The sequence below is a fragment of the Saccharomyces paradoxus genome, chromosome XVI (genome assembly GCF_002079055.1).
Source record: "Saccharomyces paradoxus chromosome XVI, complete sequence".
NCBI lineage: Eukaryota > Fungi > Ascomycota > Saccharomycetes > Saccharomycetales > Saccharomycetaceae > Saccharomyces > Saccharomyces paradoxus.
The window spans coordinates 60,235-85,245 of NC_047502.1; the positions used below are offsets into that span (position 1 = coordinate 60,235).

General features: G+C 39.4%; 12 protein-coding genes across 12 annotated transcripts; 3 read left to right on the forward strand and 9 right to left on the reverse strand.

Annotated features, from left to right (window-relative positions):
* Nucleotides 1-484: 484 nt before the first annotated feature.
* Nucleotides 485-1,021, reverse strand: RPL36B (60S ribosomal protein eL36; the record flags this gene model as incomplete). Its single annotated transcript, XM_033913633.1, has 2 exons — nucleotides 485-771; nucleotides 1,006-1,021. The coding sequence occupies 2 exons, from the start codon at nucleotides 1,019-1,021 to the stop codon at nucleotides 485-487; spliced, it is 303 nt and encodes a 100-aa protein (XP_033769524.1).
* Nucleotides 1,022-1,444: 423 nt separating this feature from the next.
* Nucleotides 1,445-4,141, reverse strand: GYP5 (GTPase-activating protein GYP5; the record flags this gene model as incomplete). The annotated part of the gene is made up of 1 exon (XM_033913634.1): nucleotides 1,445-4,141. The coding sequence occupies one exon, from the start codon at nucleotides 4,139-4,141 to the stop codon at nucleotides 1,445-1,447; it is 2,697 nt and encodes an 898-aa protein (XP_033769525.1).
* A 360-nt stretch (nucleotides 4,142-4,501) lies between these two features.
* Nucleotides 4,502-7,159, reverse strand: GAL4 (galactose-responsive transcription factor GAL4; the record flags this gene model as incomplete). Its single annotated transcript, XM_033913635.1, has 1 exon — nucleotides 4,502-7,159. One exon carries the CDS (start codon nucleotides 7,157-7,159, stop codon nucleotides 4,502-4,504), a length of 2,658 nt encoding a protein of 885 aa, XP_033769526.1.
* Nucleotides 7,160-7,438: 279 nt separating this feature from the next.
* Nucleotides 7,439-9,010, reverse strand: SPAR_P00300 (uncharacterized protein; the record flags this gene model as incomplete). Its single annotated transcript, XM_033913636.1, has 1 exon — nucleotides 7,439-9,010. The coding sequence occupies one exon, from the start codon at nucleotides 9,008-9,010 to the stop codon at nucleotides 7,439-7,441; it is 1,572 nt and encodes a 523-aa protein (XP_033769527.1).
* A 312-nt stretch (nucleotides 9,011-9,322) lies between these two features.
* On the reverse strand, nucleotides 9,323-10,111 carry RBD2 (putative rhomboid protease RBD2; the record flags this gene model as incomplete). Its single annotated transcript, XM_033913637.1, has 1 exon — nucleotides 9,323-10,111. The coding sequence occupies one exon, from the start codon at nucleotides 10,109-10,111 to the stop codon at nucleotides 9,323-9,325; it is 789 nt and encodes a 262-aa protein (XP_033769528.1).
* A 296-nt stretch (nucleotides 10,112-10,407) lies between these two features.
* Nucleotides 10,408-11,772, forward strand: SPAR_P00320 (uncharacterized protein; the record flags this gene model as incomplete). The annotated part of the gene is made up of 1 exon (XM_033913638.1): nucleotides 10,408-11,772. One exon carries the CDS (start codon nucleotides 10,408-10,410, stop codon nucleotides 11,770-11,772), a length of 1,365 nt encoding a protein of 454 aa, XP_033769529.1.
* A 64-nt stretch (nucleotides 11,773-11,836) lies between these two features.
* Nucleotides 11,837-12,856, reverse strand: HUT1 (UDP-galactose transporter HUT1; the record flags this gene model as incomplete). The annotated part of the gene is made up of 1 exon (XM_033913639.1): nucleotides 11,837-12,856. One exon carries the CDS (start codon nucleotides 12,854-12,856, stop codon nucleotides 11,837-11,839), a length of 1,020 nt encoding a protein of 339 aa, XP_033769530.1.
* A 483-nt stretch (nucleotides 12,857-13,339) lies between these two features.
* On the forward strand, nucleotides 13,340-15,139 carry SRP68 (signal recognition particle subunit SRP68; the record flags this gene model as incomplete). Its single annotated transcript, XM_033913640.1, has 1 exon — nucleotides 13,340-15,139. The coding sequence occupies one exon, from the start codon at nucleotides 13,340-13,342 to the stop codon at nucleotides 15,137-15,139; it is 1,800 nt and encodes a 599-aa protein (XP_033769531.1).
* Nucleotides 15,140-15,423: 284 nt separating this feature from the next.
* IQG1 (Iqg1p) lies at nucleotides 15,424-19,911 on the reverse strand (the record flags this gene model as incomplete). Its single annotated transcript, XM_033913641.1, has 1 exon — nucleotides 15,424-19,911. One exon carries the CDS (start codon nucleotides 19,909-19,911, stop codon nucleotides 15,424-15,426), a length of 4,488 nt encoding a protein of 1,495 aa, XP_033769532.1.
* Nucleotides 19,912-20,180: 269 nt separating this feature from the next.
* On the reverse strand, nucleotides 20,181-21,061 carry CIN2 (GTPase-activating protein CIN2; the record flags this gene model as incomplete). The annotated part of the gene is made up of 2 exons (XM_033913642.1): nucleotides 20,181-20,962; nucleotides 21,037-21,061. 2 exons carry the CDS (start codon nucleotides 21,059-21,061, stop codon nucleotides 20,181-20,183), a joined length of 807 nt encoding a protein of 268 aa, XP_033769533.1.
* Nucleotides 21,062-21,318: 257 nt separating this feature from the next.
* Nucleotides 21,319-23,451, reverse strand: HSP82 (Hsp90 family chaperone HSP82; the record flags this gene model as incomplete). The annotated part of the gene is made up of 1 exon (XM_033913643.1): nucleotides 21,319-23,451. One exon carries the CDS (start codon nucleotides 23,449-23,451, stop codon nucleotides 21,319-21,321), a length of 2,133 nt encoding a protein of 710 aa, XP_033769534.1.
* An 811-nt stretch (nucleotides 23,452-24,262) lies between these two features.
* Nucleotides 24,263-24,862, forward strand: YAR1 (Yar1p; the record flags this gene model as incomplete). Its single annotated transcript, XM_033913644.1, has 1 exon — nucleotides 24,263-24,862. The coding sequence occupies one exon, from the start codon at nucleotides 24,263-24,265 to the stop codon at nucleotides 24,860-24,862; it is 600 nt and encodes a 199-aa protein (XP_033769535.1).
* Between the last annotated feature and the right edge of the window lie 149 nt (nucleotides 24,863-25,011).

Here is a 25,011-nt window from a genome sequence, read left to right on the forward strand (position 1 = left end):
CGGATCCACGACGGAGAATGTGTAACCCTTTGGCTGGTTATGAGAATGGCTCACAACCCCAAGGGACTTCTCGGTTTGGTTTTGTTTACGGTTTTTTGCTTGGCGAAGGTGCTATCGTTTGTCATGATACCATGACGGTTGCTGGCATCATCGATTATTCATCCACCCTATGGGAGCTAGTCACCACACCCACAAATGTGGTTGAGTCTAATGAAGATGGGGTGCACGAGTACCATAGGTTCTTACCCGGACTGGAGGTATGGACGCACGTGACTGGCAAAAAGGAGGGAAAAACAGTGGTAATGAACGACGAAGTTGCTTCATTGCATGCGCTATTACACTTCTTAAATAGATATCGATTAAGAATTACTATAATGATTTGTTATTTATTTTTTATTAACTAGCTTTGGGGGAGAGCCATGGAAAATAACACTCGGTCTTTTGGCGGAGTAGGTTTCGTTCGACTGTGGCCCCCTCACGCTGTTTAATGACGACGAGAGGCAGCAATGATGTTGTTCATTTCTTCGACCTTAGCCTTGGCTCTGGTGAAAGAACCCAATCTCTTCTTGGCGACCTTTCTGGCTCTCTTTTCACCGGAGTTTCTGATCAAATCGATCAATCTTCTTTCGTATGGGGACAAACCGGCGATTTCTCTAACCAAAGATCTGACGAACTTGGTTCTGTTAGAGGCAGCACCCTTCTTGTAGGAGATCTTTGGAGCTGGAGTCATTTGGGTGACTTTCTTACCCTTGTTCAAACCAATAGCGATACCTGGAGAAAAAAATATAGAAATCTTATGTTAGTAATTCGAACACTGGCGTTCACGTAGTATGAGCAAACAAATAAAAAAAGACTCCACTGGAGTTCTATACACTGGGTCTTGGATATAAAACATGGTTTCCATCTTTCTTGGGCTCACTCTCATCCCATCCATATTTCCGCTGCTGGGGCTTTTTTAGTTCATTTTTCTTTTGCTCTATACTTCATTAGTTCATGTAAACATACCAGTCTTGACAGCCATTTTGTATTATCCTTGCTTCTCTATTTTGTTTTGACTATGGTAATACACGAGTTTGAGATTTAACGCTAATTAAAACTAATACTCAAGAAATGCAACGATATGCCTCTTCCTCTCTCTCTCTCTCTGTGCATTCATGTTGGCTCCTCCGTCGGGCTTCTCTCCGCAGCCTTAGCTCTCAATCCAATGAAAAAGTTCCGCGCACGCGGTACGTGCGTCTCTCGCAACCATGCTGACGAGCACTCGTCCTCACACCCGATTATGATCATCTCCTGCAAGGATAAAGAAAAAAAAATAAAACCCAGAACATAAAAAGATGTATGGGTGAAACGGCAGTCCAAATGTTTCGTCTAAAAAGTCATGATGTGTTTTTTAACACGAATTGGATGCACACCCGTACACAAAGGTCTATCCTATACTATACATCTATTTAAAAACTTTTTTGAAACCGGTCCAGCCTTTCCTCCCTTTAGCCTTCGAATCCCGTTCCAGTAACGATGCAGTGGACACCTGCTCCTTATTGATGCTAATCAGCTCATCAATTTCCGCTTGCAGTTCTGTAATCCTTTCCTCTAATTGGCCATTCTCCCTCATTACCTCATTGTTCCTGGATATAGTCCTTTCCAAATCTTCTCTCAGATCTGCCTTTGGTAATGACGCGTCCGGGTTGGGTAAATTTTGTTTGCGAATCTCTTCCTCAATTTGGTTTTTGATATCGTTGATTGTATTTATCAAGTCGTTTTTCTCATCCAACAGCATCTCCATATTCAATCTATTCTGAATCAGCTCGTTAGCGGCACCGATATTCTCCTTGTTCAAAATCGAATAGTCGTGTTCTAACTTCTGCGCCTCTCTTTGTAGTTGATGGTTTTGAATCCTTAGTGATTCGTAGTGGTCCTCTTTTTTTTGCTCTTTTTCATGGATTTCTATGTATTCTCCCTTGTATCTTCTTAATGTTAATGGTGTAATATATACTCCTGTCATCGCATCATGAACGAAAAGATCAACATTGTAAGACAAAGTGCTATCCTCACCGCCTTTAAATGTGTCCCTCCCTGATAATTCCATTTGCACCACAGAAACATCATCGTGGTTTCCCATTAAATAATAATTGAAGAGTTCGTCCTTTAAAAAATCCAATAATTGGTCGAATCTTAATTTTACTAAAGTTTCTTCATTCTTTAACATTAAATTTACCGCAAACTTCAAGAGTACTTCAATACCTTCTACAAATACAATGTCAAAAATTCTTAATACAAACTCCAACGGAAACTTGTATGCGAAAAACGTTAAAAACCATTGTGTGGCGTACATTGTGGAACTGATTCCCTCACGGATCAAGCGATTGTACAAAGAAGGTGAATGCTCCTCTAATAATCTATCAAATTGATAAAGCATTAACATCAGCCCGGGCATTCCCGGTAAGAAAAGCTCTCTCAACCCGTAATTCTTCATCAATCCTACCATTAATCCAAAAGACTCGGCCTCGTTTTCACAATTTATTAACAGCGGCGCTGCAATGAAACCCATCCCTTGCGTATACCCAACATCTGGATCATAAACAGAATACACCTTTATAATCTTGAATAGTGACTCCATTTTGTCCTCAGCAACAAATTTCGTTCTCCTTAAATCTCTACGTATAGTTGCCTCATGAAGGCATTCGGTATCCAATAGGGTTTCGTATATATCTTCCATTTCTCTTGATTTGGAATTCGCCATCAGCTGCCATATGATACCTCGGATTTGTGGTGGTATCCCATTGGTAACATGCGCTTCCAAATTTTCTGGTTCGTTACTTGCCACCGTAGCAAAGTCATTAACTACTTGAGTCCAGAAAGACCAATCAATCTTGAACATTTCCCTATCTTCTTCATTAACGTCTTCTACTTCGTTATACTCGGTCAAGTTCTCCAGAAATGACGTATATGTCGATTTTAAAAAGCTTTGACCTTCCTGCAATGACTCTCTGGTTTCTTCTCCCTCTTTATTCAAATGGTGACTGGTCTTACGGTAACGACTAGCGATCAAATTAATTTCTGCAGTGGACTCTAATTGCGCACTTTTGGATCCAGTGAAAGGAACATGATGATGACTACTTCTTTTGGTTTCTTCGAAGTTTTTACGAAAGTTCTCTGACTTCATTTCTTCCTCCAGTGGCGGTGGAACTGCGTTCTTCGTCTTCGGTGGTTGTTCCCTTTGTTCGCCCCTTGGGGGCAATCTTGGTGACGTAGATATCGCAGCATTTTGTCTAGGTGGTAACGGTGGTGAAGTTGAAGTGCAAATTATGGGAACCTCCTTCTCACTTGAGTTGTCATCCATTTCGTCGGTAATTTGTGTAGGTATTGGTGGTACTTTCCTAACATTTTCTGGCGAAAGGTTCTCGGCTCTTATGGGTCCATATTCTATGGCAGCTTGTTGCTCTATGCTTTCATTCAAGTCAACTTCTGTAGCTGTCCCATCACTATCGCGAAATTGCTTATCATTCTGTGGTGACCTTTCTGGGGATGTTTCACTATTTATAGCAACACCATTCCCATTTGTAGTTGCCATAGCACCAGTTTCGTTACCGGGGTATTTATTTGAGGATAACTTGTCATCTCCAGAAATGTTTTCTGCCAGTTCTTTGTTTCCTAGAGAACTATTAGTATCGTCTTTAGTATCAGGGTAAATCTTCTCACTGTCTTCAACCGCCTCATATTTCTTTTCAATATCCTGCCCATTTGAGGCTTCCACTTTATTCGTCACATCTTTTTCAAAATTCAATGGTTCATTTAAATCAATTTCGGGATCGGGTTCTTTTGTTTCTTGCTTTTGTTCCTCAACATTTCGTTCAGTGATTTGTGTGTCTTCAGTATTTAGAGAGGGCTCAATGGGCTCTTCTTTTGATATATTAGCGGGTGCTTCGTTTTCCTCATGATTTAAATCCAGTTGGTTGTCATTCGATTGTTCGTCGGAATGGAAGGGCTCAGTTGGAGCCATAGCTGTTTCTTCACATTGGCCTGATGGCATAGATTTTATCTCTTCCCCTTTTGAAATCAAGTTGTTCGAATAATTATCACCTCCGTGAACTTCAGAGGCAGTCGAATCTGTGTTCTTTTCAATAGATTTGTCTGAAGACATTGCTGTATTAACTTTATACTTTACAGCAATGTTGTGTGCAGTTTTATTTTGAGTATTAGCTAATCAATCTCAATTACGTTCGGTCACCAAAGTCAAACCCTTTTTTTTTCGTTATGTTAGCGAAGCTTCTGAATGGGCCTTCCTAATATATTTCATGGAGAATTTACGTTTCAAAAAAAAAAGATGGGCATTAGCAGTGGTCATTAAAAAATTTCTATAAATCTAAGGTTACGTGGACAAGGCTGAGACTTAAGGAAGTATAGTTACATAAAAGAAGGCAAAACGAAATAAAAAGGGAAAAAATTAAAATGATGCACAATGCACAGCAAAAGTGAACCTGTACAGGTTTTTCCTCAGTATCTATGATTCGTTTTGCTCTTTTTTTGGGTTAGGTGGGGTGTCTTCATCGTCGAATAAATAGTTATATACATCGTCCATTGTAGTGGTATTAAACATCCCTGTAGTGGTTCCAAACGCATTATATGCAGTTTGGTCCGTCCAACTGGGTGACAAGGGCTTTGAATTATCATCATCAATTCTACCGGCCGTGATTTCATTATTGTTGATAATGTTGCCATGAAGGTTAGAGGTGGCGGTTGGTTGTGGAAGTGCTTGCGAATTTGCTGGAGTTGTTATGAGATTCGTACCACTGCTATTGGTAGTGAACGAGAAGGACAATGAGCTATCAGCGATATTAGTCCCACTTTGATAAGAGTTAACGCCACCAAACAAAGCAGAAGGAGTCAGTGGTACATATGATTGTAATTGTTGTTGTTGCCCTGAAAAAGGTGTGAGTGAGCGATGAGGAGGTGTACTTCTTGTTATTGCCGCTGGCGAGTTACGAGAAGATGGACGATTAGATAATAGTTTTACCAGGTCACTGAAACTTGCTCCCGATTTCAACGGCATAGGTGAAGGCCCTACCGAGCCAGGAGAAACATATTTAACACTGCTATTGTTGGCATTGTCCTCTTGAAGGGTGGGGTATTGGGAGACAGGTGGAGGACCAACAATATTTCTTATGACGCTGCCATTATTATGGTTGTAACTGATATGCGGCGACGAAATTGCACAAGATGAGGACAGATACGGCGCACACACATCTTCCAGTACTTGAATGTATTTTTCACAAGTCTGAACTTTAAAAGTAGCCAGTTTTTTCAATAACATCAGAACAGCACTGATTTGCTGTAATGATTGCGCAGTGTCGCCATTATCAGCACCTGATTTTGGGTTTGACGATAAAGTTTCTATGTGTACTAGAACTGCATTGAACAAGTAGTAAGAACAATTCCAAGCAAAATAAGGGGTAATAGTATGATTGTCCATATAGCTACTTACAGACATAACAGTTCTTTGTGCAGCGTCATTTAAAATGATGGAACATCGTTTAACTTCGTAGCTCTGACGATCGTTTTGATCCTGTAGTTGCGACTTCTGCTGAGTAAAATTTTTGAAAAATTCTCTTAACACATAAATGATAAGAGATAGCTGTCTCCACTTGAGTTGAAATCTTGTGAAAGATAACCAAGGATGCTCTTTCAACAAATTGGTTAAAGCAGTGGTCGAAATGTCCATTTGTAGAAATTTGGGTACCTGTCTGAAAACTTCTTCAATTTCATTACAGATCATTAAACATTTTTTGGCAGACAGGGGACTTTTTTCTGCAGTATTTGTTTTATCGAGTTCACAAATTCTTGTGAAAACTTGCAAAAGCCTTGCTGTTTCAATGGTGCCATGATAAATAGTGGGACATGTCGTAGTACGCTGCACATCATCGACAGAAGAAGGGAATGGGATTGTATTCTGAGTGAGCTGAATGGACCGACCATAAAGTAGAGCCAGTTCGATCTCCCAAATATAAACAGACCACCAAATTCGGCGTCTTTGTTCCAGAATGCTGCTATCACTGAAGGATGAGGGGAGGTCTCTATTCAAGCCCAAAGATATGGCCATTCTTATAGAAAAGCTGTGGAAGTTATAACTAGTGTTTGTTTTTTGCCTCCACTGTGTATATCGTGACAGAAGATGTAGGGCTATCACCAAAGTTATGGAACCTGACTCGAAGACCTTACTTGTTAAATGAGATTTAGCATTTTGATAGTAAAATATATCTATATCAGTAGATTCTCCGTCCATACACCAAGCCCCAATAGCTAATATACAGTTGAAAAGGATTTGCCACTGGTCCTTCGATGCGATTTCAATCTGGTTATTATACAACATCATTAGTGTCTGTGAGTGTACGATAGGGCAGTATGGGTGAAAATTGTTGAGATAACTCTGAAGCAAACGGAATGTCGTAGATCTAGAAGTCAAGGAATATCTATCCGTAATTGCAGTCGGCAGTCTATTGATGTTCGAGTTTGTATAATTTTCCGGACTATAGTCAATGGATCGGAGAGCACATAAAAGGGAACCGTCACCAAAGAACCCATTATTGTTGGGGTCCATTTTTAGTAAGGACAAGTCATCCAATATGTCATCCTCTTCAGACCAGTCAAATCCATGAAGAGCATCCCTAGGCATAAAATTTAACGGAATAGTGGAATCGTCATGATGAGCTGCTGAGTCGATCGATACAGTCAACTGTCTTTGATCTTCGTCGCCATCTTCTTCCGCCGATGATTTTGCACTTATGCCATTCTGTCCTAATGCTAGAGGCATATCATTCTCCACAGGCACCAAACTAGAAGTGACAGTATCTTTATTGACATTATCCTGTACCAATAATCGTGTCAACATAACTTTTATATCCTGCAAAGAGTCCATTTTCAAAATTTTGTCAAGGTTTTCTCGAGGAAAAATCAATAGAAATAGCTGTTCCAATCTTTCCAGCCTCAATTCTACCTCTGTCAGATGTGCCCTAGTCAGCGGGGACCTTTTGGTCTTGGGAGAGTAGCGACACTCCCAGTTGTTCTTCAGACACTTCGCACACTTCGGTTTTTCTTTGGAGCACTTGAGCTTCTTAAGTCGGCAAATGTCGCAAGCTTGTTCAATAGAAGACAGTAGCTTCATTTTTCAGGAGGGTTGTTTCTCTATCTTTTCTCAATATGATAGCATGCATTACATAGACACAATCTGGAGATGAAGTTGGAAATCTGGGGAAGAAATGACGGAAAAAATAGATTATAAAACAAAAAAAAGCCGCGAGGGAACAATAAGAAAATCTAATTGCATTCATTAGTTGAGGGAAAACAATATTATGGTGATTAAACTGATACAGAACTATGTAAATACGTTGAAAATTATAGAAGAATAAGATATGTAAAAAAAAAGAAAGAAGTGAATGCTGTCTCAGAAGACGCGGACGTTTTGAAACTTCTTGCCGCTCACACACCCAAACCAATCACCTCTCTGGGGCCTCCATGCAATGTTATTTATCTCCTGTGTTTTATTGGCATACATCATGTTAGGAGTCTCTAATGTCTTGCACACCTGCTTGTTGTTATTGTTTAAATTTAGGGGATCCTCGTGTAGACCGGGTCCTGCGCCGCCGTCAGCCATGACTGTGTCGCCATCAGGCTCCTCCAAGGAAGAGGTATGAACACTGAGGGATTTGCTACCAGCACCGTTAATTTCCATGAAGGAGCTGTTCAAGTCCCAATAGAGTACCTGGCAATCGTCCCCACACGAGAGCAAGACATTGCGCTTTGTAGGATGCCATTTGATTCCGTTTAATGAGGAACCATGGCCCTGTAAGCTTAGTATAGGTGATTCCGGGTTCCTCATATCCAAAATTATAATTTTATTGGAGTCAGCTGCAAACGTGGCCAACACATTTGGATCATACGGTGACGGCTCCAGTCTCAACAAGGCGTCTGAGCCTTTCGACGACGGTGTTGTAGTACCCGCAGTGACTCCAGACACTGGGGAAGCCGGCGGCTCGTAGATAATTGTACTGTGTGCAAGGGATCTCAAATCGAATACTCGTACACTACCGTCCCCACCACAACTAGCAAACAATTGTGTAGATTTTGTCAAAAACCTTACATCAAAAACTTCACTGTCGTGAGCGATCAGCTGGGTCTTAACGTAGTGGCTGCTTTGCAGATCCCATACGATGCAAGTGGTGTCGATGGAACTCGAGATTATTAAGTTGGCGTCGACCGTGTTCCAGTCAAATGACGTTATTGGGGGGAAAGTGCCTATAACCTTCATGTCATCTGCGGCCGCTGGATTGGTGGGGTGTTGTCTATTGTATTTACACAGCGATAGATTTATTTGTTCTTGGAACTGTCTCTCCTCAGGGTTAACATTCCAAATCCGTAGGGAATCAGAGCACGTCGCGAGCTTTCTTGGATGCAATTGAGAGGGGACCCATTGAATTTTACTCACGGGATAAACCACGTCTGCATCCACCACGCTTTCCCAGCTCAACAGGTCATTAGAATGCAGAACCTGCAGTTTATTCCTGCTGTCTTCTTTGTACGAACCCAGGCAGACATAGTCGTCTGCGCTCCAGTCGAGCCCATAAAGTGGGTAATGTGATTGATAGTCGCACACGGAGGCCATGGATGGGTTCATCAGATTGCTTACAACTGGGATGTTTGCGGCATAGCCCCTCGCCTGCTGCAACTGTGAATGATTTGGCGAAAAAACTGGCGGCGAGAAATCCAACGGTGAGTACATCGGCGACCGACTTGTATAGTACGTAGCACTTAGATCACAGCCACTATTCCTTTTGCTGTTACCGCCATTGGTAGTGTTGCCAGACACTCCAAAGGGAGATGGGCCTCTGCCCTGATCTTGTACTGCCGAGGAAGGTCCATTAGTACCACTCAAGTAGTTGTTCTTTCCATACGGCTGCCGCTGCGATGAACCAAACGATATTGAACTTCTTTTATTACCATTGTAAAAGGGATCCATTTGCAGCGCGTGTCTATGCTCTTGTAGCTCCTTTGTTTCTTGTTGCCTAATGTCCTTTTAAGTTATATGCCACTTCCAAAAACCTAAAGCACTGATTACTAAATTATTTATAAAAGATTTCTGATGGCAACATGGTTCACCCCTTGCCCCTGGTCTTCCTCCCAGTAATTATTCATATTTCATTTTTTTTCATAAACGCACGCTAACGGAAAAGAAGAGACTGAAAATTCTTGCATATTGGAATATAAAATGATATATACTACATTTATATACATTCTTAAAATTTGAAAGAAAGACTAAGCATATAAATACCTACGCAGTTCCAAGGACAGTACCGGAATTGTCGTTGTGGAGAGGCAATGGCGTTTCTGTGACCATCAGCGGTTCGTAATCCTTAGTTCTGTCGATGTCCCCATCTCTGTAATATCTAATTCCCCAAGGTATCAATCGAATCAGGCTGTCCAGGAGGTTTTCGATCTTGGTAATGATCCACCCTGGCGGAGTGATCTTGTGGAACCACGATTCTTTGTAACCTATGGCGTAACCGACGCACAGGCCGAAGAAGTGACCCCAAAAACTGGAACCAGGTATAACGACAGCAATTGCAACTAATATCATTATAGGTGTGTACACGGTTGGAATCGAGTAGTCTGTGCGAAAGATCCTTGTTCTAGGACGGATCTGCGATTCTTTAAAACTGTAGTATGCGAACAGGGTGAAACACCATCCACTGGCGCCCGCAACTGACACTTCCGGATATAGCAGTTTCCCCAACAAACAGTACAGAATTCCGGCAAACAGTGCACTCAGGTTCAAGAACACGCCTGTGTACACAGTCCCATGCGTTTCTTCAAAGAGATTTAAGGGTGCCCAGATGGCTAGGACGTTGAACAACAAATGGGGCAATGATAAGTGAATCAACGGATAAAGCGATAGTCTGCTCATTTGCAGCTTGAACAATGACTCTGGCGCCAAGGACAGGTCCTCCCTCAGGGAGAAGACGAAACTTAACAGATAAATAGCGGTCAGAAACACCACTAGGCCTGTGGTCAACGCAGCCGGTGGGTGACCACCAGGAAAAACATACGACTTCCAATTCATAGCACAATGAAATAACGGGACCGAAAGACTAGAGCGAATTGCTGTTCGCTGTGCTTCCAATCAGGCTTCTCTCATCCCCCTATTCTTCTTGTATCGATGTAGTTTTCAAAAAAAAAAAGAGGCTTCAGATCTCGAAGGGCCGAAAAAAGTGAAAAATTTTCTCGAGAAAATTCTAAAGGCAGCCATATCACCATATATATAAACAATCTATGCATATGTCTGCAGCATAGCACCGCGTCTTTCTTGGCGACCCGGTAGTAGGCTTTCTCTTTCATCCCTAATTGAAACCATATAAAATGCATGGACCTACTCCAAAAGCCATTTCTCGCAATGTGAGAAGCGTGAAGAGACCAAGAAGAGCACCTAGGCCCGTGGTCTCCACGCAGGCCATGAACAAGTTGTCTAACGTAACACTCTCTGCTGAACAAGATAAGTTGAGGGAACGTATTTTGTCGTTCATGCGTTCTAACTTATCTCAGTATAAGTCTGACTGGAAGCATCCCGCCATGTTTGTGATCCAAGGGAACGCAGGTACGGGCAAGTCTGTGATCCTAAACTCCTTGTTCAATGAAATTCAGAAACTATCCCAGTTCTCACCTTCTTCTGAAGATATCTTACACGGGACACATAATTACCTGGTAGTCAACCATCCCGAGATGTTGAAGTTATATATCCGGATTAGCGACAGTTTCAAGTATATTTCTAAATCATCACTAGAACGGCCCACTTCGCTGATCAACAATCTACAGAAGAGGAAGGTTATGGCCGATGTAGTCATTGTAGATGAAGCACATTTGTTGGCTACTTCTAAGGATGCTTTCAAGAGATTTTATGGCGAAAACCACCTGAAAGACTTGATGTCCCTCTGTAAAGTGCTTGTCCTAGTTTACGATGATAAGCAAGCCTTGAGAATGGGGTCCTATTGGGACGAAGATTCTAAGAATGGCGCCACTTTAAAGGACTTCTACAACGAGATTCCACCAAAATTCAGGGACTGGTACATTTTAAAACAGCAGTTTAGGGTTGCTGCTCCACAGAACGTGTTGAATTGGATTGACCAAATCAGTGTCGTAGGTAAGATTCCGTCAATTGAATCAGTGCTACCCAGGAGTAATGCTGATGGGGTTGACGATAAAAGCAAGGATTTTGATTTCAAAATTTGGGATGATTGTGGCGCCATGTATGAGGCCATCAAAGAAAAAGACCGTCAATACGGCCAATGTAGAATGCTATCTACTTACGATTTTCCCTACCGCTTGGACGGGAAGGACTATTACGTTGAATGTGGTGACAACTTCAAAGTCCGTTGGGATCGCTATACGCCACGTGAAGTGACGCCTTGGAGTGAGCGTAGTGACACCATTGATGAGGTAGGTAGTGTGTACACTATCCAGGGGTTCGATCTAAATTATGCTGGTGTGATTTTGGGCCGCTCCATTGGGTATGATGCAGCTAATGACTGCATCAAACTCAAACCGGAATTGTATGACGATAGGGCCGGTTTCACCAAAAAGAAAAACATCCACAATGCAGATGGCGTTAAGCAAAAGATTATTATGAACAGTATCAATGTTCTTTTAACTCGTGGTGTACGTGGTCTGTACGTTTACGCGTATGATCCTGAATTAAGAGAGAGATTGCTTCGTCCATCAGAAAAATAGGAACTACATAATATAGACATATTTTTAAAAAATTTTACTTTTATTTACCGCGGTCTTGACCAATCTACACTGATTTTACCTTGGGTATATTAGCCTTCTTCTTGTTGAGCGCTTCCCAGGTGATTCCACCAAATACCACGAATATCCCCACCCATTGTTGGAAACGCACACTCTTACCGAAGACTATAATACTCAAAATCATCGAGACCATTTTCCTGGTTACTGTTATCATGATCAAGACTAAAGAGCCAAATTGTTCCAAAGTATAGAAAATAAAACATTGTCCCATGGCGCCACAAACCGAATAAAGCATCAGATAGCCCCACACTTGTGGGTCCATCTTCAATACTGAAACGGCATTTTCCCATTGTTTGCAGTCAATCACAATAAAATACAAAATGTTCCACAATACCACAAAGAGGTTCAGCGTGAACATCAGGTGCGCACCTGTTATCAAAGTTTGCTTTCCCTTCTCTTTGGCCTTGTTGACCTTGAGTAACTTATCCTGAGTGGCATTCGTTAATCCATCAAGGAATAAACTGGAGAAAAGCATTCCAAACCCTTGTAATTTGTTGCCGCTTCTGTTGTCATTAAGGGATCTCTTCAATTTTTTACCATCGTTGCCACCTATAGTGAAAATAGTGACACCGAGGCTTACCAAGACGGCTACAACTTTTTTCTGGCTTGGTATGGGCGTTCTATACAAAAGCAAATGCACTAATAACACGGGAATCATCTTGCATGACTTGGCTAACATATAAGTAAGATAATCCACGTACTTCAAAGAAGTTGTAGCCAGCGGACCTGAACTACTCTGTGTAAATGAAATCAACACCAATTGTTTCCAATGATCCTGGATCATTTTCTTTGGCGGATATTCCACCTTTTTCCAGTTTAAATACAGGTATCCCATCACCATTGCCACAGAAGCCTGTATGAGGGCTATTACATTAGGGAATTGGAACTTTCCCATGGAGTTTGGCCAAGTTCTTGTGGCCAAAGGCTCCTGTACTAATGCCCAGGTTAAAAACGTAGCATAGATCCCAATCGCACAGATCACCAAACTGGAAGTACTTCCCGCCATACAAAAACACGAATACTACCTTGACTGCCTCTCTTTGTTGCCTTGAAATTTTGTTTTTAATTACATTGCTGTCATTTTTTCATGTTCGATGGATCTACGAAAACTACCTCAAGAAGCGATCTCCAGGGCAGCATTGGAACAGAAACAACTAATAGTTCTGGTATCATGCAAACCAAGCAATGAACTCAAACGACATATCCCCATGCAGTCATTTGATTGGAGAAAACCTTTATAAACGACCCGGTCAATATGATTAATGTAGCATTTCGCTGTCTTCGCCACCTCGTTGTTCGTGATAAGCTCTGAAAATTTTTTTTGGAATGGATTTGCCAGAGTTAATCCAACAATATTAGCATAAACGAGCAACTGGAAACTTGGTGATTTGGATTTCTAGAGTGTCAAAGTGATCAATTGTATTATATTACAACGTCATTTTCTTTTCTCTCAATACTGAACAAAAACTAGGCACGCTCGAAACTGAAGATGGTTGCCTATTCTCCAATCATTGCCACCTATGGTAATCGTGCGGAACAGTTTTTAGAAACAGATTCTGATTTCGCCAAATATCATGCCAAATTGAATAAAAAGTTGCAACATTTGAGGAGCCGTTGCCATTTGGTCACTAAGGACACCAAGAAATACTCAAGTAAAAATAAGTACGGCGAAATTAACTCCGAAGATTATGATCACAAGACTAAGTTGATTGGTGTTTTGATTTTATTACATGCTGAAAGAGACTTGGCATTGGCTGAAACTTTGAAATTGAGAGCTCGCCAAAGAGGAAAGTTAAAGAAAAGTGAAGGAAAGGTTCTGTCCACAAGGTTAAAGAAGGCTTGCAAGACTGCTGATAAATTGGTCAACGTCACTCAAAATGAACACCAATGGATAACCCGTGTGCAGTATTTATCCTTTGCCAAATTGACACATGCCGAATATCTAATTAATGGAAAAAGGTTTAAGAGAAAGGACAGTGCCAAAATTTCGAACAACTTAGCCCTCGTTTTCGCCGCATTGGAACATTTAAAAAATCTAAATTTATTATCCGAAGAAGTCGTAGATAACATTGTTAATAAATACCAGTACTCCCTCAAGCAATACGCAGGAAATCTAATTACAACACCTGAAATAAATAACTTTATTGTTGAAAGAGTTCAATCCGATGAGAATAAAGACGATGAGCTAGTGAAATTGTTATTGGACAATGGATTCAATATGAAAAAAATCACAACCTCCACTGAAGATCAAAAGGCTACCACTAACATAAACTGGAGGTCTTTCAACGCCAAGATAATGGATGCTGAAGTCGCTCAATTTTTGGAACAAGGTCTATCCATACACCCAACTCAGATTCCTCAATATACACAGAAGCTATCAAAATTGGAAAAAGCTTTAGACCGCCATGAATTTTACATTGCAAACCACGACGATCAAGACGACATAGATGAGATGGTTGAAAATAGTTCTGAGAACAACCAGATCATTTTAGCCTACATTAAATATAATATTCTTTTGACTTCTATTTCTCGTGAGAGAGATTTGTTTGCTCATTTGTGGAACCAATGGCTGAAATTGAATACTTCAATACCATCGAAGTTAACAAAATATAAAGAAATGGATCGTATTGTGAAAAATCTGGCAAAATATTTATCGGACATCATGGAACTACCTGGTGTTTATTCAGATGACGAGTTGCTAAGTCAATTAGACTTGTGTAAGCTATATTTCCAGCTATTTCTGAATACGGGCTGCCTAAGCGTTTTATATCAATCGAAGGGTAGATATATGGAAGCGTTAGCTCTATATGTGGACGCTTACCAAAGATTAGAAGACAAACTCTCTGAAATTGGAACTTTAGATGAAGTTTTACTTCCAGCGACTCTTTTGTCTTTGAATTCTATCCGAAGTCTACAAAAGAGAATCGAAAACGGTGGTAATAGTGTCATTACTCTCGCTGAATATGAAAAAGGAAATCATGGTGACAACCCGGGAAAATATGATTTGACAGTAATTGAAAAATTGGATAGTAAAAAAGTAGTGCCAACGGACATACAGTTAAAGAATTTATTCCCTCTTAAACCAAAAATGCTACCCGTTCCTAGTAAACCAACACTTTTCGATTTAGCCTTCAACTACATAACGTATGATAAGCAAGAAACCCCAGAGCCCCACTTGAAAGACTCCGTCACGGAAACCGAGAGCGCCTCTCTAACACCAATTTCTAATGAGCAGATGAAAGGGGAACCTAGGAAGAAGCGTGGTTTCTTGGGCCTATTTGGTCGCTAATATCTTTGTAGTATCACTGTATTTTTACCACTATATAAATTTTTCCTTTAAAGAAATGATGATTGCCAACCATAGTAACAGAAAAACGAAGTGCGTCACTTAACATATCTCCTTTTTAATTTATCAAAAAATCAAAAAACGACGGTACATACTAAAAAGAAGATGTTTAGTGTCCTTTACATGACTATATGTTAAAATTATTATACGGCTAAAGATACAAATACAAAGTATAAATAAATTTTAGTGACGGCTCTTGTTCAATATACACAAAAGGGGGTCATTTATTACAGAGAGTCTCTTTTATAGAAAAAACTTACAACCAAATGCAGTAATTGGCTATTGTTAACAACAATGTTGGAATGGAATAATTTCCATGTCTCGACTTTTGGTTCAACTTGAGTCTTCATCAAGTCCTTAAATGAAAAAGAATCAACATCGTCCGAGTATCGTTTATCAGGTCCTTTTCTTTTATCAATCATTTGAATACCGAATTTGGAACCATCTGATGTGGAAATTTTAAATATTATATCTGGGAATTTAGGACCGCTCGAACCAAAGACTTTTACAGTCAGTTCAGCTAATTTTTCACCTCTGATGTTTTTAAGCACGCCTCTTTCATACAACTGCTTTGTGCTCCATTTAAACTTCATTCCCTGTAATTCGGAACGCTCTCTTCCTTGAACTTTTTTAACCGCATTCTTAAAATTTCCAAATTTACTTTTATGCACTGGCGAAAAATCCCTAGCCTTCTGGAAATCTCTTATAGTATGGTCAATGTGTTTTTTCAACCTTGATAATTCTATATCTAAGCTGTGGTTCATTTCCGAAATTTTCGTAAGTGTTTCTTTTGTGATATAAATTTCCTGGGTTACATAATCGATGGCATAGTTGGGATTTTTAATTGTGTTAGCAATATCGTTTAAGAAATTTTGCAACTTATTGTCAGAAGAGCAAAAAGTCCCTGTGCTTTCTAGTTCATGAATTTTTTTCAAAGTAATATTCTTTAATGTGAAGTATTCTAATGGCTTCAGCTTCTGTATCATTGGGTCATCTCTGATTTTAGGATTTTCCTTCAAAAGATTTGCAAAATTTGGTTCATCTTGAGGTAAAATTGTGCTAGTCGAAAGGTCATACAAATTGGTATCTACGTCTTCGATCTGCATCATGTACACAAATGCCCTTTTAACTTGGTCATAGATTTTCCTCATCTTGTCATCACTAACCAAGAATCGATATACAGATGCATCCAATTCCAAAGTGGTGCGTCCAGATCTTGGGAAGGATGAACTATCCAAATCCTTTTCCAAAATATCGTGCAAAATATCAGCTTCCGGAAATTCACTTAAATACTCTTCGAATTTGCTACTGATTTCCAAAACCTTTTCAGTTAATAATTCCAGTTTCGGGCTCGGTGATACCATATCTAGATAAATCAATCTATCTCCCTCTTGTTCATACTCTGGATCTACTAACACATTATAAAGGACATCTTTGATATGTGGCTTTATTTCGTTAGCATACTGATTCAATGGATCCAAAAAACCATCGAAATTTTTCATTTCAAAAACAGTTGCCAAGGATTTAATTAGAGTCTCAATTTTTTGATTATTATTTTGAATGTTGCTGTCTTTGTATCCGTAATACTTCCTATTGACCAAATACTCAGAGACAAATACGTTCACCAGGATACTTGATATAGCTCTCAAGGAATCAATCTCCTCAGTATTCTTATCGGCAGCATAGCAGAAAATTTTGGTGCAAAGGTACCTGATTTCAACGGGAATAGTGTGGACCTTCCTGGTATAAATTTCAGCCACCATTTCAATCGTGTGCCATAAACACCTTAAGTTTTCAATAAACTTATTCTTGGTACTTGTATCGTCCACAGGCGAACAATGCTGAGGTGAGCTAAAGCCGTGTATTTCTTGATAAATTTTATATGGGTCACTTTCAAAATCTACTACCGGATCTGTCAAGTAGTCCAGAACTGGGACTATTATAGAAAAGAATTCTGGAAACTCTCTTTTCAAAAAATCTTGAAGAATGGTTTGCCAAAATTGCGATCGGTTACCAAGAAAGCTTCCAATGCTTGGAGCTTCATTAATCGCACTTTGTAGCATTTCACAAACGAATCTCGTAAAATATGTCCTTTCTCTTTCATTCATCCTTTGATTTACTGTCCCAAATGTCATATAAACATTCTTGGCAACAAAGTCTGGCTCTTTCGAATACAATAATTTCCAATAAGAGGGATCAACTTGCAGCATATAAAAAAGTTTCTCATATTTTGGGTATTTAGACTTCGGTATCCTGGAGTCGGATATGCCGAGTTCATGGTCTCTATCTTTTAACAGTCCATATTTTTCCAATACTCCGTTCATGTTTAGTTGTTGTCTTATGCTTTTCAGTAATCGTTCCTTCTTCATATTCTCAGAATCAAGAGAGGCTTGGCAACTTTCCAACTCATTTTGTACCTCTTCAATGGTAGCTCTTCCATTGAGTAAAGGAACAAATTTTTTGACAGCCCAAAGACTTGGATTTGGACAGTCTAGAAGTTCCAAATATGCTGACCTTTGCAGACTTTTCCTAATCCAGCTTTGAATCATAATAATCGATCTTACATTCCTCTTGTAAAAACTCGATTTTTGATCCAAGCTTTGGCGTACCAAGGCGCCTCTAGAAAACGCTTGAAATATTGCTAAATTATTATATTCCACAATGTCATCCACTAAATCTAATGTGTAACGGACCAAGATACCTCTAACTAAACCTTGAAGATCGTGTACGGTTCCATCGAGATTATCCTCGGGCCCAAACAGTGACCTTATTTTATGCCTTAAAGCCTTGCCGTGCATACAGGCAGATAATTGAATAATATTACAGTTTTCTTCTTTTAGTGAATATATTAATGATTCCAAGCACGAACGCGTAAATTTTCCCCTAATCAAACTTTGCAAATTCGCAATATTTTCTTTATGTACTTCATGCATAGCGGTTAATATCGCGTCCTCTGAACTTCTTACAGCATTGCCTCTGATGATTGCTGAGAAGCTCATAATACTTTCTCGTTCATCCTTTAACTTTGTGTTGAGGGACATCACCTTTTTTCTTACATGAGAAGCACGCATGTGCGACTGCAATTTTATCAAAGGTTGATAAGAAATCTCGATATCATTTAACTTTGTGTTAACGTTTGTCTTCAACAATTTTGACCGACAATATGCTTGGAAAAGTTCGACAGTACATGAATACCTTGACAGTGTAAATTTCAATTTATCGTATTGGTATCGAATTCTACTACCCTTGATTTGGGACTGAATCTCCACGACATGAGGAACGTCAATCTTTGCTCTTCTTATTGGTAAATAAACCGGCGATAACTGTCTAAACTTATATCCTCTTAGACGTGCTTGAAATTTTAATATATCTTGTTCAAAAAGGCTCAGCAATCTTTTTTGAATGTATAGGTTGAAACGAGTATTAACTCCTCGACAGATGTTTTGCAGTTGTACCACCTTCTCCAAAAATTGCTCCTCTGTCATCCTTTCTCTTCTCATAGGAGAATAATGAGAAGGTGAGTATTTGAAAGTCTCGTAATAATTCAAATCTTCCTCTCTTGCACGACTCCTTCTAGTATAGAAATCTGTATCATACGTCAAGTATTTCGAGATGGTAGGAGAATAATATGAAAGACTTTTATTTTTAATGGGGCTATATTCTAAAGATGGCATGGGGCCTAAAAGACTCGGTTCAATGGGTGTGAATTTCCTCTTCTCAATAATGACATCCGAGGTTGACATTTTTGGCAGTTCATAATGTGGTGAAGATGTATGATAAGAATCATAATTATTAGCATCAGTTATATTCTTTCTTGGGGTAATTAACACCTCTTCCGCTGGTATATTCGGCCTTTCAAATTTATTAAAGTCTTTTATCAATCCGCTTCTTTTTTCTTTTGATTCCTTAGGCGAAGCTGGTGCGGCATTGATATTTGTTCCCAAGGACTTGAAATCCCTTATCCTAGGCCATGTTTTTTTACAGGCTGCGATTTCTTCTTTAGTAAAACTTATTTGGCCAGATACATTCGTTAAAGCGGGCGTTTTGCCTGGCCATTTTTTATTGATCATTGATATAAGGATATGCAAGGTTTCAAAAACCTGGGGGATATTTTTCTTGTTGTAGAGATCTTGTAGTTCGAATCTAAAGGAGTCTGGAACACCAACGTGTTCCACTAAGCCAAAAAAGGCATTAATGTTCTGAGTGTGTTTAAATTGTAGTTTACCACCAGCAGGAAATATAACCGTTGCTAAATCTGGATTTATCCTTTGGGTTAGCTTGGCCAAGAAAACACCATTTCTTAATGCGTCTCCAACACATAACTCTATTTCTGATGGTAATGCTTCCTCAATAACAGCTTCAATCCATATCTTGACTTCTGAGACCCTGCATAAAAACTCGTAGTACCTTAATTCTATTTTCGAATAATTACTTAAGTCTACCGTATATTTTCCTACGAGTTTGTTAGGAAGGGATGGTTTCTGCTTTGATATTGTACTTTCTACTTTTTGTGATAAAAGTGCCGTAGAGTTGTTGCTAGCCGACGTCTTATTTTTTAGGTGACTTGGTGACGCTAAATTTGACGAAGAGTTAATCTTAGAGCTTGACAGCGGTCTCAGAGGCGGAGCCACATCAGTGCCTAAGTTTTCCACATAACGGCTTAAGAAAGAATTATTATTGCTTGATTTTGAAGGAGAACCTGAAAATGCCGTCATTTTTTTTGCACAACCTTGTTACAGATGATTGAACAGCTGTAATCAGTTTCCTGGCATATAATCTATGGTTTGGTCGACTAATTTTCTTATGCGATAGAAGCCTGATGTTTTCTGATATCAATAACAGGGTTTCTTAATTTCGAGATGAAAGAATTTGTATTGTTTACACTTTCCTATTTAGGATATGCTATTGATGGCATGCTTAAATAACTATATACGATATACAACTATGCTGCTAATTTTAGTGTTATGTAGTTCAATATGAAGGGCTAAAAGTAAGCATGAAATAATTGCATTGTATCTCTTTCACAAATATCAAAATCTTCAAACGCAAAAGCAAAATTGTCCTCAGTTTTGTCGCTTTGGAAGGGGTTAGAAAAATCTTGTATAAGGAGGTGTTCCCGAGTACTTGCGTTGAAAATACAGTTGAGGCAATTTTCCATGATTACCACTTGTTTGCAATCAATACTTGATGAAAGTTTTTCTATCAAAATTTTGCAATTTTCCAAACCACGTAAACGGATTTGAATGTTTCCTTCCGAAGGGAAATGCAAAAAAATTATAGAATCCGTACAATCGGTGATGAATATACTGCCTGTTTGGAAATATACTCTTTGTAGATTTATGACACTTTTAGTAATACTGCGGAAATATAATGAGCCGGAAAGAGCAACACTGCCACAATAATTTCCTGTTGACGCAACAGTACATAATTCTAAATTTTCAAATGCTGAATCCCCTTTCTCCAAAATGTAATGTTTTCTCACAGCAGTGGTATTACCTGGCGTACTCGCAGGCTCTGTACGTACCAATCTCTCCTGAACTGCTGTTGATAGATTCTTCTGTTTGAAAGAGAACATTCGCTTTTTGCCCTTTGATTTAGACAGTTCTGCGTTAACAGATTTTAGAATATTTTCTATATTATTAGAAAAGCGTTCTTTTTCATAGGATGTCAGAGAATGTGATACAGCATTCAGCTCACTTCGAAGACTTGTGGTCTTACTCTGTAAGGTTTTGTAGTCATTTGTCTCCGAAAGTTCCCCTTCAAGCTCTACTCATAAAACGTATACAGAATAACGCAGTGTTAGTTGGGTGCACAGTGAATACAAATGAGTTTCAACATACCCTTTATCTTTGTAGCAAAGTCCATTTATTCTTAGGCTGCTCGAGTTATATTCCTTGACATATTCCATGACTTCATTTTTTTTTTGGCGCTTTCTATAGTATTGATTGCGTCGGAATAATATAAAAGCCACTCTAAAAAAATTATACTGTAATATTTTTTTTTCCTTTTTTACCTATTTAGTTCCATGCAGATGCTCTATTTACACACTTATTTATTGATTGAATACTATACGTTATATTATATGTTTTGTTTGTAACCTAATTGAGGCCACAAGGTTCTACCTAATCGACTTCTTCCATTTCAGTGTCAGCTGGAACCTCTTCAACAGGAGCTTCGGCGGAAGCCTCTGGAGCAGCCTCTGTTTCTTCGTCTTCATCAATGTTCAAACCTAAGGAAATCAATCTGTTAATTCTTGATGCGAAAGAGGTTGGCTCGTCCAAACTGAAGCCGGAAGTCAACAATGCTGTTTCATATAGTAAGTTAGTCAAATCCTTGACAGTCTTATCTTGAGCACCACCTTCATCAACTCTCTTTTTCAATTCCTTGATAATTGGAGATTTTGGAGAAATTTCGAAAGTCTTCTTGGAAGACATGTAGGAGGACATGGAAGAGTCCCTCAAGGCTTGTGCCTTCATGATTCTTTCCATGTTAGCGGACCAACCGAATTGGCCAGTTCTGATGGCAGCTGGAGCATCCAACAATTTGTAAGAAACGACAACTTTCTCCACTTGGTCACCCAAGATGTCCTTCAAGGCCTTGGTCAATGGTTCGTATTCTTTAATTTCTTTCTCTCTTTCGGCTTTCTCTTCATCAGTTTCTTCCAATTCAAAGTCTTTGGTGATGTCAACCAAAGTCTTACCTTCGAATTCCTTCAGTTGGGTGAAAGCATATTCATCAATTGGATCGGTCAAGAACAAAACTTCAAAGTTCTTAGCTTTCAAAGCGTCCAAGAATGGCGATTTTTCGACAGCCTTTAGAGATTCACCGGTAATGTAGTAAATGTTCTTTTGATGTTCTGGCATTCTGGTGACGTAATCGGTCAAGGAAGTCAACTCATCGACGGACTTGGTAGAGTTGTAACGTAGCAACTTAGCCAAAGCAACCCTGTTTTGAGTATCTTCATGCACACCCAACTTGATATTTTTGGAGAAAGCAGAGTAGAACTTTTCGAATTGTTCAGAGTCTTCAGCAATTTCGTTGAAGGCTTCAATCAGCTTCTTGACAATGTTCTTTCTAATAACCTTCATGATCTTATTCTGTTGTAACATTTCTCTGGACAAGTTCAATGGTAAATCTTCCGAGTCAACAACACCCTTGACGAAAGACAACCATTCTGGAATCAAGTCTTCAGCTTCATCAGTGATGAACACACGACGAACGTACAACTTAATGTTATTCTTCTTCTTCTTACTTTCAAACAAGTCGAATGGTGCTCTCTTTGGAATGAATAAGATAGCTCTAAATTCCAATTGACCCTCGACAGAGAAATGCTTGACATATAATGGGTCTTCCCAGTCGTTAGAAATAGACTTGTAGAAAGCATTGTATTCTTCTTGAGTGATGTCAGATGGATTTCTGGTCCATAATGGTTTAGTCTTGTTCAATTCTTCTATTTCTTGAACTTCCTCCTTAACTTTCTTTGTTTTTGGCTTCTTTTCTTCTTCATCTTCATCGACTTCTTCCAATTTTGGTTTCTTGTCATCTTCATCCTTCTTTTCCTCTTCTTTCTTTTCTTCGTCTTTCTTTTCTTCTTCTGGAATTGGAACTTCCTTTTCAACTTCCTTAGTGACAACTAATTGGATTGGATAAGCCACGAATTCAGAGTGTCTCTTAATGACCTCCTTTATTCTCTTTTCCTCCAAGTATTCCAACTGGTCGTCCTTCAAAAATAGTCTTAAAACGGTACCTCTGCCAATTCTTTCATTAACCTCATCTAAAGTAACAGTGAAAGAACCGCCAGCGTTGGATTCCCAGATGTATTGTTCGTCGTCATTGCTCTTTGAAATAACCTGGACCCTGTCTGCAACCAAGAATAAAGAGTAAAAACCAACACCAAATTGACCGATCATGGACACATCCGCACCAGCAGAAAGAGCTTCCATGAAAGCTTTGGTACCAGACTTGGCAATAGTACCCAAGTTATTGATCAATTCCGCCTTGGTCATACCAATACCAGAATCTCTGATTTCCAAAACTTTTTGCTCTGGTTTTGGAGTGATTCTAATGAATAGATCCGGTTCGGTTTCCAACTGCTTTGGGTCAGACAAAGACTTATATCTGATTTTATCTAACGCATCCGAAGCATTGGATATCAGTTCTCTCAGAAAAATTTCCTTGTTAGAGTAGACAGTGTTGATGATCAAACTCATCAACTGAGTAATTTCAGCTTGAAATTCAAAAGTTTCCCCAGCCATATTTTTGTGTGTTTGTTCCGTTTTTGTTTATAGCACTCTATTTCTATCAGATTTAGTTTCTTGAAATCTACAACAGCAAAAGGAAATGAAAGGGCCACAGATATCAAGAATTGAGGGATAAGCTGCGTATTTATATGTTTTAGGGGGCGGTGGAAGAACCTGGTTGGTATTAAGATGGGAATTAACCGCTCATAGAACCTTGCGCGTATTTTTCTTCCACGGCGTTCTAGAAAAAAAATGAAAAACCCAAAAAATTTCTTCAAAACTCGAAAGAATCAGAATTTGTTCGAGCGATAGGTGGCAAGCCTTTGGGTGTGTAATCCAATTAGACTTTATTTCTGCTTTTTTTTGCGTATATCGAGGATGTGATGCACCACACGCTCTCATATTGGCTCAAATGGGAGGTACGCCAAACACTAATATGCACGCGCAAAGCACATCACATTATAAAACTATCTTGTTACTTAGGTGTCCTTCAAATATCACCGCCCCTTTAATCCTCCTCTTAGCAGTTATTCTTGCCACGAGGGATCAAAAGTCCCGTGCCACTAATTACAGGAAAAGGGAAATAGGACAATACCATTTGCTGTCACTGTCATAATATCATTATAAACGGATATATGAAATTTTCATAGAAAAAAAGAGGTAAGTAATAAAAGAAAAGAGAGAATCTGAAAAAAAATCGATGAGATAATTATCAGCTATATGAAACAAAAGGAATTGCTGAACGATAAACAAAATTGTCCGCGCTCTATCTCAAAGACACTAGTTGCAAACAAAGAAAAAAAAACGAATATAAATACACGCAGATATGGGCCTACACACTGAACCGTTAGAACAAGAAGACCAGGACACCATAATACTCGATGCCAGAGCTGGTGACTTGGATTCTCTCAAAGATATATTTAGCAGCTTAATCAGCCCCAAGTTACTTTCTACTTGCAGGGAAAGCGAGTCTGATTCCACGGCTTTACATATGGCTGCTGCTAATGGCCATATAGAGACCGTTCGGTATATACTAGAGACGGTATCTAGCGCAAATAGTGCCGAAGATTTGCAAGCTTTCATCAATGAGGTAAACAAAACTGGTAACACGGCATTACATTGGGCGTCATTGAACGGCAAATTGGACGTAGTCAAGTTACTATGTGACGAATATGAGGCAGACCCCTTTATTAGAAACAAGTTTGGCCACGATGCCATCTTCGAGGCCGAGAACAGCGGGAAGGAAGAGGTGGAAACGTACTTTTTGAAGAAATATAATGTGGAACCTGAGGATGATGAAGATGCGCAGACGGAGGGCAAGGATGCCGTCCAAATCACAAAGGGTACAGAGATTGAACAAGTTACTAAGGAGGCCACCGAAGCTTTAAGAGAAGAAACCGAGAAGCTGAACATAAATAAACATTAAGTAAAGACTCCTTCTCTTCGCGTTGAATAGAAGCGGTTACATCCATTAAGCATGATATTTCACATCTAAGTATCGGAGAATAGAAAAAGGATGAAAGCTAGCAGAAATGCATTGATAAATATAAAGAAGATATTAGAAAAAAAAAGTAA